This window comes from Neophocaena asiaeorientalis, unplaced genomic scaffold (genome assembly GCF_003031525.2).
Source record: "Neophocaena asiaeorientalis asiaeorientalis breed wild unplaced genomic scaffold, Neophocaena_asiaeorientalis_V1.1 scaffold35, whole genome shotgun sequence".
NCBI lineage: Eukaryota > Metazoa > Chordata > Mammalia > Artiodactyla > Phocoenidae > Neophocaena > Neophocaena asiaeorientalis.
In genome coordinates this window covers 2271625-2282338 of record NW_020172984.1, presented here as the reverse complement: position 1 = coordinate 2282338, position 10714 = coordinate 2271625, and the positions used below count along the sequence as shown (strand labels likewise).

General features: G+C 38.9%; 1 protein-coding gene across 1 annotated transcript in view; it reads left to right on the top strand.

Annotated features, from left to right (window-relative positions):
- Positions 1 to 3329: 3329 nt before the first annotated feature.
- Positions 3330 to 10714, top strand: part of LOC112397831 (uncharacterized) — a 45419-nt gene continuing 38034 nt past the window's right edge. The window contains exons 1-2 of the mRNA XM_024742110.1: positions 3330 to 3549; positions 4108 to 4753. Of these exons, the coding sequence (XP_024597878.1) occupies positions 3330 to 3549; positions 4108 to 4753 (866 nt within the window). The remainder of the gene's footprint in view (positions 3550 to 4107; positions 4754 to 10714) is intronic.

Sequence of the window (10714 nt, the reverse complement as noted above, 5' to 3'; positions counted from 1 at the left end):
CTTTAAAAATATCCTACAAGAAAGAAGGAACTCATTACAGAGATGTATCGCAAGTGAAGCTACTATACCATGCTAACATTGGCACATTTCACTCATGTTGATTATGACTTCTACCAGCACCCACTGTCCTAGTTTTTCAATCACAGCTACAAAGCTAAGCACATTAGGTGATTTTTAATTTGTGCAATACTGGAGTCAAAAGCCATCATGTCATTCCAAATAATTATGAGTCTTATATGTAAGTATTTACCTAGGTAAACAATGAATGCCAAGTACCTTGAGGGAATAAAGATATGAAGGTACGTAGTCTTTGCCATCAGAGACCTCACACTCTATTAACTAAATGCTAGAAAATATGTGAAGTTCTAGTGTGACCCACAAATTAATGATTTGAGACCTAGCCTTATGAAGTAAGAGTGTATGTTCAAATCTCACTGGGGTGGTCTGCTTTTTTAAATAAAAAATTAATAATCATAATTTTTAAATGCACATCATATATATTTCTAGCAGACTCCTACCTCAAATGTAGAGCCCATGTCTTGTTCATCCTTGTACCATCAATGGCTAGGATAAAGTATGACATTCAAAGGTCCTTAATCTATATTTATTGAATTAATAAATACTGTGAACTGGGCAATGGACTAGGTGGTAGGGATTAAAAGAAAAGCAGATGCAGTCCCTGCCCTGAAGGAAGTTACAGACTAGTAGAGACCATTCACATAACCAAAGAGAACCTGTTAGGTGATGTGATGGGAATGTTCAAGGTACAGTGGAGTTTGGGGTGGATTCAGGAAAGCCTTCACAGAGGGAGAGGACTTGAATTGAGAATTGCAGAGAAAAACTGGCCTTAGCTGGGCAGACAAATGGGACAGGGCATTCCAAGAATATGTGACAGTATCTGTAAGCAGGCAGAACATATGTTAGTTGGAAAAAACAATAATAATGATAATAATAACAGCTAATATTTATTGAGCACTTACTTCTAAGCACTTTATATGTACACTGCTATGACCCATTTCTGAGAAACAGGAAAGGCTGATAGCTTTCAATGTGGACCACAGTGGGAAAGAGCTCTTCAACATGTCCTAGTCATAGAGCAAGCAGCCCTGCCTCTTGGGCCACCTAACCCAGCAAACTCTATGGTACTGAAAGTATCAGAGGTATAAAAAGGTATTATGTGGAGTTTATAGCAAGCCCCAAAAGGAGAGTCTGCAGCAGAAAACTGTAACATTTCCTGACATGCTATGGGGCCCTGGTAGAAACAGATTGCTTAAATATGGGACATCAAATGACCATACAGCCAGGGTTGACTATCATGAATTGGGTTCTGTCAGACCCACCAAGTCATAGGTTTTGGTGAGCCGAGCAGCAATCCATATGATGGAACAGTACATCTGAGATCAAGCACAAGCAGAATCAGAGCACAAACAAACAAAACAAAGAATGGCTCAGATCTCCAGGCCCCACCACTCTTATACCAATACCTCTCCTTAAACTCACTCCTACAACGATTTGGAAGTTCACTATGACCAGCCAACACAGGAGGAAAAAGGAAAAAGGATAAGCTTGGTCCATGGATGGGTTTCTGAGTATGTGAATGCAAACTGAAAACAGCCTGATATGCACTACACAACCACTCAGGAATAGTCCAGAATGACAGCAATAAGGGGAGAGAAGAATGTCAAGTGGTGTACCTGATCATTCACTTTAGGTAGAAAGGGAAGTGGCCAGAAATAACAATATATAGGGACTCATGGGCAGTGGTGAGTAGCTTGGTTGGATGATCATTCGCCTGGAAAGAAAAAGATTAGAAGATCAGAGACACAGAGGTCTGGGGAATATGCATGAAGATGGATATATGGGAGTGAACACAAAGTAAAAATATTTTCATATTGTATAGTTGCTACCATGGAAGAGGTACAAAACAACCAAGTAGACAGAGTGACCCAGCCAGCTGAAGTCAGCCAGACTGTCTCATCAGCTGACATAATGAACAGCAGTGCTGACACAACGGGCTCTGGAATGGAGCAGCCATGGTAGTGGAGATAGATGCTATCCATGGACCAACCAGTATGGGTCCCACTTACCAAGCCTAATATAGCTACTGCTGCTACCAAATGCCCAACCTACTACCATCAGAGACTAATACTGAGCCACTGACACAACACCATCCTTTCAGGGAATTTACCAGCCACTGAGCAGCCAGTTGATTACTCTGAAGATATTCTACCCGGAAAGATACAGTGTTTCATCTTGACTGGAATTGACACATACTCTAAGCATGTGTTTGCCTTATTTGCCTGCAGAGCCTCAGCTAGCAGAACAATCCAACAGTTAGAGTGTTTGATCTTACGACATGTGTATGTATATACAGTACATTGCATTGGACCAAAAGTCCTATTATACTGCAATGGGGCCATATAATGACGACAGGACCCACCAGTCCTATCACATAAAGCACTACCCAGAAGCTGCTGGTTTGCTATAGTGACAGAACAAACAAGTGGTTTTCTTCCAAGTGACAGCTTAAAGATAATACCCTTCATGAATGGAATACCATTCTCGAAGACACAGTATACATGCTAAATCAGTATTCATGCTAATGTTCCTATATTCCTACCATTCCTCTCTGATTCCTACCTCTCTGTCAGGTTTATTCTCTGATATTCCTTCTCACATAAACAGAAGCCTAAGATACAGACTGAGGTGTAGTGTCCTGGAATTCTGACCTAAAAGAAGGATGTATAACCAGAGACTGTCCTAAGAGACAGGACCCAGGGACAAAAGAAAAATAAAGCCATGCAGATGGTTTCATTAAGTCATCAATCTGAAGGTACTAAGCAGAGTGGGAGGATATAGGATTGAGATAATGAGATAAAAATCAAATCAGAGCAATACATTTTGGAGCACAGAACTCTTAAGGAATTTCCTGAGCCATGGGAACCGTTTGGATCTCTAACACACACACACCCTCACCGATACAGCTGAACAAGTACAGTAATATCAGAAGACTGTTTTGCATTGATAAAGTGGAAATAGAATGATAGTTTTCTCTTGGTATTCTGAAACTTCCATCTAAACAGTTTTTAAATAATCAAGACTCATCTAGAGAAGAACCACATCCCTAATTTAGGCAAGGTACTAAAACAATCAGCTAAAGTGTAAACCCATGGATCAAGGTGTGACTCCCCCTCCGTCTTTGATGTGGGAGAGCAGCTCTGGGGACCCATGTGTGCCTGTCCTTTGAAGAAGGCCCTGAAGTGTGAATCCTGGGCCGTGAACCTTTAGAGAAAAGATAAGGTCTTTGACTCCTGCATTCACAAAGGCTAATGCAGCCCCTGAAATTCTGTGCCAGTTCAGTAAATGGTGAACGAGTCACCAGAAACCCACTCAGCATCTCCCAAAAAGCCCGAGAGAAGGCTGCAGTGTTTGTGGAAAGTGACCGTTCTGAGAAGGTGGAGAAGGTGTATTGCTGGGCTGCCTTATCCCTCGTGAGGGGTTCACGGAAGAGAAGCCCACTCAAGGCCCTTGGGAGCAGCTCTGGAAAGGGCGAGTCTGGATTTGAGACAGGCTGGGACCTGGGACCCTTTGCTGCAGTGCTTGCACCTGGACAATCATCTCCTCCAGCAACAAAATACAAAGAAACTATAAGGGACTAAAACTAACTGCTTACATGCACAGTTGGGGCAAATTATGAACAACAAGGTACAAAAAGACCAAGAACCCAACTGCCACTTCTGAAGAGCCCAGAGCAAAAGCAGGAGTTTGGGAGCAAAAGCAGGGTACTGCCCATGCCCCCAGAACGCAACGCCACCCAAGGGGTGGGCAAACCACCTAAGCCACGCCTCCCGCCTCACCCCGGGACACACCCTGCCCTCATCCCATATTAGGAGCCAGCTCCCCCCCCTCCCCCGAGGAAGCAAGCAAGGGAAGCTGTTGCTTGTTTTCACTAGCCCCTGTTGCAGCAAGGGCCCCAAGAAAGACTTGCTTGAATTTCTTGTCTGGCCTCCTATCAATTTTTATTGATTAAGGAAGGCCAAGAACCCTGGTGGGGAATCTCTCTGGGCTGGCGGGGCCACATCCTCCCGGCCACTCACCTTCTCTGAGTGCAGGACAAAAGAGGAGCTCCAGTTTTTCAGGCCCTCTTGGAGCTCCACGATGTCCACCAGCCCGTCTCCGTTGTGGTCCAGGTCTTGGAAGAGGATCTTGTAGCGGAAGTAGTCGTCGTCGTCGGTGTGGCAGGTCGCCGCGAGCAGCACGAAGCCCCGCAGCCAGCGCAGCATGGCCCTGCCGGGGCTGGGCCGCGGCGGCGGGGATCGCAGACCGCCTCTCTTTCTGGTCCCAGCGAGAGCGTCCCGCCGGCGGCCGCGCCACCTGCCGCCTTCTCGACGCCGCGCTCGCGCAGGGCGGCGGGTCCGCGCAGTCAGCGCGAATGCGGCGGCGGCTGGACGCGAGTCGCCGCGGTTCCGAGAAGCCTAAGGCGAGGGGCCCCGCGCCTGTGGCTCTCGGGCGGCGCCAGGGGAGCCTCGGAAGGCCCGCCACGTGGGAGGCCGTGGCCCAGGCGCTACGCTGGAGTCGGCCCTCCCGGAAGTTGGAAGCTGAGGCTCCAAACGCGACGACCAAGACCGTTCCAGCCTACGGTCGACTCGGGAGCTGAGGGGAGTTTGGGGAGAGGAGCGCCTACCACAGCGTCGAGAGAGCGCTCGGGCGTCGAGGATCTCACCGGGCAAACGCAGCGGGCCTTCGGCAGCAGGTAAATAAGTTGCTCTGACCAGCACCTCTAACCACCTACCTCACTGAACTTCCTCGTCACAAAACCCACAGGAAACTTAAAAATCCTTGCCTTATTTAATCCCAGCCTTGTTTAAACACCGCTGACCACGCCTTCCATCCAGAAATACCTTTTCCTTTGTCTTCTGGAACACCACGTATTTCTGCCATTCCTCAAACTCTCTTACAGGCTCCCACAAAAAGAGCCTGAATTCTTCTAAAACAGAGGCTCTAGAAAATTGCAGTAGATAGGGTTGAGGGATTAGGTAAAAACCTAGTTCTGTAATTTGTTGCATTGAAGCTTTGTGTCCCCAATCCGTAGTCATGTCCTTTGAAAGTCAATGGCACAGTCTAATGATAGGCCCACCAATGTTTTGAAAAGTTTTCTCATAAAATTCCAGACCACAGAGTAAAGTTCACTTATTTCTCAAAATAGCAGTTTTAATAATAAAATAATAATAACCTTATTTATTATTTAATAAATATTATTTAATAATAATAACCTTAAGATGTTATCTATTCCATGTAGTTTTTATACCACTTTGTTAAATGCTAGAGATATAAAGATACAGAACATTGAATCTGCTCTCATAGAAGCTCACTATCTAGTGTGCTCTAAGTTTATAAACAAAATTCAACTTAATAAAAATATGCTATAATTAAGATGTGACCAAATGTCATAGAATATGTGTTTTTAAATGAATGAGTTTTAGGAATTAATAATAAAACAGAAAACTATTAATAAAGCTTTTAGAAAATATTCTAAATGCTAGGCATTTATAAGTACAAAAGACTTTTTTTCTTTAAAAAATAATTAACTGTCAAAAACAAATACAATAATATATTGTGGAACTTATAACATGCAGAAGTGAAATGTATGACAGCAATAGTAAAAAGGATGTGAGAGGAGACATGGAAGTATACTGCTAAAAGGTTCTTACATTATATGTGAGGTAGTATACACTTAAAACTGCATGCTAGAAACCCTAGAGCAACCGTTGAAAAAAACATGGAGGTATAGCTAATAAAACAGTAGAAGAGATAAAATAAAATACCAAAAAATACTGAATTAATACAAAAGAATATAAGAGGGGAAAAGGAAAAAGAACAGTTGAGGTAAGCAAGATAAGAAAGATGTGGGACTTAAAACCATGTAGGTAATTACATTAAGTGTAACATTCTATACACTCCAATTAAAAGGCAGAGCAAACAAGACCCAACCATATACTTTCTACAAAAATGAAATATAAAGATACAGATAGGTTAAAAGTAAATGGATGGATAAAGAAATACTGTGCAAACACTAATCATGAGGAAGCTGGGGTAGCTATATTAATATCAGCCAAAGAAGACTTTAAGACAAGGAAGACATTTTATAATCTTAGGAGGGTTGATTCATCAAGATGATTTAACAGTCATAAAGGGTATGCCACCTAATAACAAAGCTTGAAATTACATAAAGTAAAAATGGACAGAGTGCAAAGAGAAATAGATAAATACACAATTAGAGTCAAATAATTGATAGAATGAGGAAGCAAAGTCAATAGGGTATAAAATGTTTCAATAACATGATCAACTAATTGACATTAATAGAACAGTACACCCAGTAACAGCAGAATACCCATTATTTTCACCTGCACATGTAAAGTTGAAAGACTAACCATAACCATATGCTGGACCATAAAACAAGTCAATAAATTTTAAATGACTGAAATCATACAGAGTATGTTCTTTGACCACAATGGAATTAAATTAGGAATCAATCACAAAAAGATAGTGGAGAATACACAAATGCTTGGAAATTAAATAATATACTTCTAAATTACACATGGATCAAAGAAGAAATCACATGAAAAATAGGAAAATATTTTGAACTGAATTATAATGAAAGCATATCAAAATATGTAGATGCAGCTAAAATAGTGCCTAGAATTAACATAGCTTTAGATATTTGTATTAGAAAACAAGAAAATTTTAAATATGTGATCTAAGGTTCCACCTTAAGTAATTAGAAAAAGAAGAGCAAATTAATGCCAAATAAGTAGCAAGAAGGATTTTAAAGTAAACACTTGAAATGAATGAAATAAAAGACAGTAAAGAAAATTAGTAAAAGTAAAAGCTAGTTTATTTGAAAAATTAATAAAATTGATAAACTTGTAACTAAACCAATAAAGAAAAAAAACTACCAATAGAAAACATCACTGCAAATTCTAGACATGCTAAAATAATAATAAGAGAACATTATGAACACCATTATGGCAATGAATTTGACAACTTAGATGAAATGGAAACATTCCTTGAAAGACATATTGTCAAAGCTGACAAAAGAAGAAATAGTAAACCTGAATAACCATCTATGTAAAACTACAGCTAACAGTCATACTTAATGGTGAAAGACTAAGTGTCTTCTCCCACTAAGACAAGGTAACAAGGTAAGAATGTGTCTTCTCACCCCTTCTATTCAATGATGTACTGGATGTTCTAGCCAGTTTAGTAAGGCAAGAAAAAGGGAAAAGCATATGTATTGGAAAGAGGCAAGTCAAACTTTCTTTATTCTCAGATGGCATGATCATTTACATAGAAAATCACAAGGAATCTACAAAAAAGCTCCTTGAATTAATAAGTGAATTTAGCAAGATTGCCAGATATGTCAATATAAAAAATTATATTTCTATATATAACAATAATTGGAAAATAAAGTCTAATACCATTTACAACAGCATCAAAAATTGAAATACTTAGTAATAAATTTAATTAAATATGTGCAATATCTGACACTAAATGTGAAAATATTTTTGAAGAAAATACCTAAATAAATGGAGAGATACATCTTCTTTATAGATTGAAAGGCTCATAGATTGGGTCATTTCTCTCCAATTTGATTTAGAGATTTATTGTGATCCCAAACTAAGTCCTAACAGGCTTTTTTATACAAGCTGACAAGCTGATTCTAAAATTTATATGGAAATGCAAAGGATGTTGAATTGCTAAAGCCATTTTGAAAAAGAGTAAGTTTCAGAGGCCAGAAATAAACCTACACATATATGATCAATTTATTTTCAACAATTCAATGGGGAAAGGGTAGTCTTTTCAACAAGTGGTGCTGGAACAATAGGATATCCATAAAGGAAGAAAAAACTTGAAACTTTATGTCTCGAAAAGACACCATTAAGAAAATGGGCAAGACAGAGTCTGGGAGAAAATGTTTCAATACACATATCTGACAAAGGACTTGTATCCACAATACTAAAGAACACTTAAAATAAAATATTACAAACAACCCAATTTTTTTAATGAGCAAAAGATTTGAACAAACATTTCACAAAAGAAGATATGTGAATGACTGATAAACTCATAGAAAGATGCTCAAAAATCTTTAGTCATTACAGAAATATGAATTAAAACTAAAACGAGATACCACTCTAGAATGGATAAAATTTAAAACACTAACAGTATTAAGTGGTGCTGAGGATCTAGAACAACTTAAACTCTAATATGTTGCTGGTGGGAATGGAAAATAGTATAATCAAAAAGATAGTTTGGTAGTTTCTCATAAATTGAACATACACTTAGTATATAATCCAGCAATTCCATCTCTGTGTCTTTACTTTAGAGAAATGAAAGTATGTGTCCAAAAAAAGACTTGTACACCAATATTCACAGCAGCTTTATTTATAATAGCCAAAAAGTAGAAGCAACATTCTTCATCAGATAAGTAGATAAACAAATTGTGGTATGGTCATGCAATGGAATACTACTCAGCGTTCAAAAGGAATGAACTCCTCATATACACATGGATAAAACTCAGATACATTGTGGGAAACAATAGAAATCAGAATGTGATAGTGGTTACACCAATATGTACTTTCATAGAAATTCATCACAAGGAATACTTAAAATGAGTGCATTTTATTAAATGTAAATTATGCCTCAACAAAGTTGAGTTTTAAAGTTAAGCAACTAGCTCTTACTAACTAAATTTTGCTGAATATTTTCACATACATACAGTATACATACAGTATTCTGTACATTTTGGGTTAGTTATAGATATTAAGGGAAACTATAGTAGGAATGTAATCAAACTGCTCACCAGGAAAAAAATTACATATATCATATTATGGCTAGTTATGTTTCTATCTGATGACAGGAACAGAGTCTTACTCAGTCTCCCCAGAGTGTAGCAGAGTTCTAAACAGAAAAAGACTTCCATATTTGTTTAAAGTATGGAATTATTAAATCTGTAAACAAGGTTAGAGGGATTTTAATTCCATTGACCTGTAAACCTAACTTTTTCTAGTATTTAGTGTTTGGCGTGGGACTTAAAATCTCTCCATAGTTTGTTGGGTTTTTTTTCTTTCCCATCTCTACTCCTTTATTAACTTCTTTCAACCATAAGATTAAAAGCACTAGAAGACACACTTGAGCTTGAATCCCACCTCTACCGCTTACCCCTTATGCAACCTTAGGCAAACTACTTAACTCCTCAAAGACTTCATTTTCTCATCTGTAACAATTATACCTGACTCATAAGATCATTATCAAAGTGAAAAAAAATGATATAGAGTGTTTACAACTGGCCCATGGTGAGCATTTAAAAGTTTGCTATTACTACTTTCGTTGTTAGAAGCTATATCCTTACAACAAGCAGTATGAAAATTTTCTTAGTGGGCTATTTTGGTGTAATAGTATCAGTTTTAAAAAAATTCCTGGGGCTATGGCAGATACTTTGGACTGGCTCTTCCAACCTTCATTCTACATTGCTCTTTGGAGACTGTGGAATGCTCGAAACTGCATTTCTAAACTCCTTTGAAGTGAGGGTTCTGTATAAAAATTAGATTCCCCCAAAAACCTTACACAGAATTTGGAAAGAGTAAGTAAGACTGCTTCCTCCTGTTGTTTCAGCAGGCAAGCAAGGTCATGAATATTAGAGTTTAGATAAGTTTTGGTGCCTGGACTCAGCATTCCAATGTTTATTCACCAATTTCATGGATATCTTGAAGCAGATCTGATAGTGGTGATGGCAGCTACAACAAATTTCTGACCTCTGAATTGCAGCTATGTTCAACTCAGTGTAGTTCAGCGATTATCTTTATTTTTTTCTATAAAGAACTAGATAGTAAATACTTTAGGCTCTGTAAGCCACATACAGTCTCATTATTCTTTGTTTTTACTACAAACCATGAAAGGAAAATTGAGAAATTAGACTTCATCAACATTTAGAATATCTGTTCATCAAAAGACACAATTAAGAAAGTTGATATTCGGGACTTACCTGGTGGACCAGTGGTAAAGAATCTACCTTCCAATGCAGGGGACACGGGTTCCATCCCTGGTCAGGGAACTAAGATTCCACATGCCGTGGGGCAAATAAGCCCATGTGTCAGAACTACTGAGTTTGCGTGCCTCAACGAGAGAGCCCACGTGCTGCAAACTACAGAGCCCACGCGCTCTGGACCCCACGTACCACAACTAGAGAGAGAAAACCCAGATGCCACAGTTAGAGAGAAGCCCACACGCTACAACAAAGAGCCCGCACTGCAATGAAAGATCCCACACACCTCAACGAAGACCCCACGTGCCGCAACTAAGAATTGACGCAGCAAAAAAAAAAGTTGATATTCAAGTCACAAACTGAAAAAGAGTTATTCACAATACATATTGCTAACAAATGACTCCTATGCAGAAGTTTGAAAAACTATAAGGCAGTAAGAAAAAGGCAAACAATCCAATTAAATATCTAGAAAAAAAATTTTAAAAACATGTACAGGCAGTTCAAAGAAAGACTATCCAATGGTTTCTTTTCTATGATTTTATTTTATTTTTAATTAATTTTTATTGGCATATAGTTGATTTATAGTGTTGTGTCAGTTTCTGTTGTACAGCGAAGTGAATCAGTTATACATACACATATATCCACTCTTTTTTAGATTCTATTCCCATATAG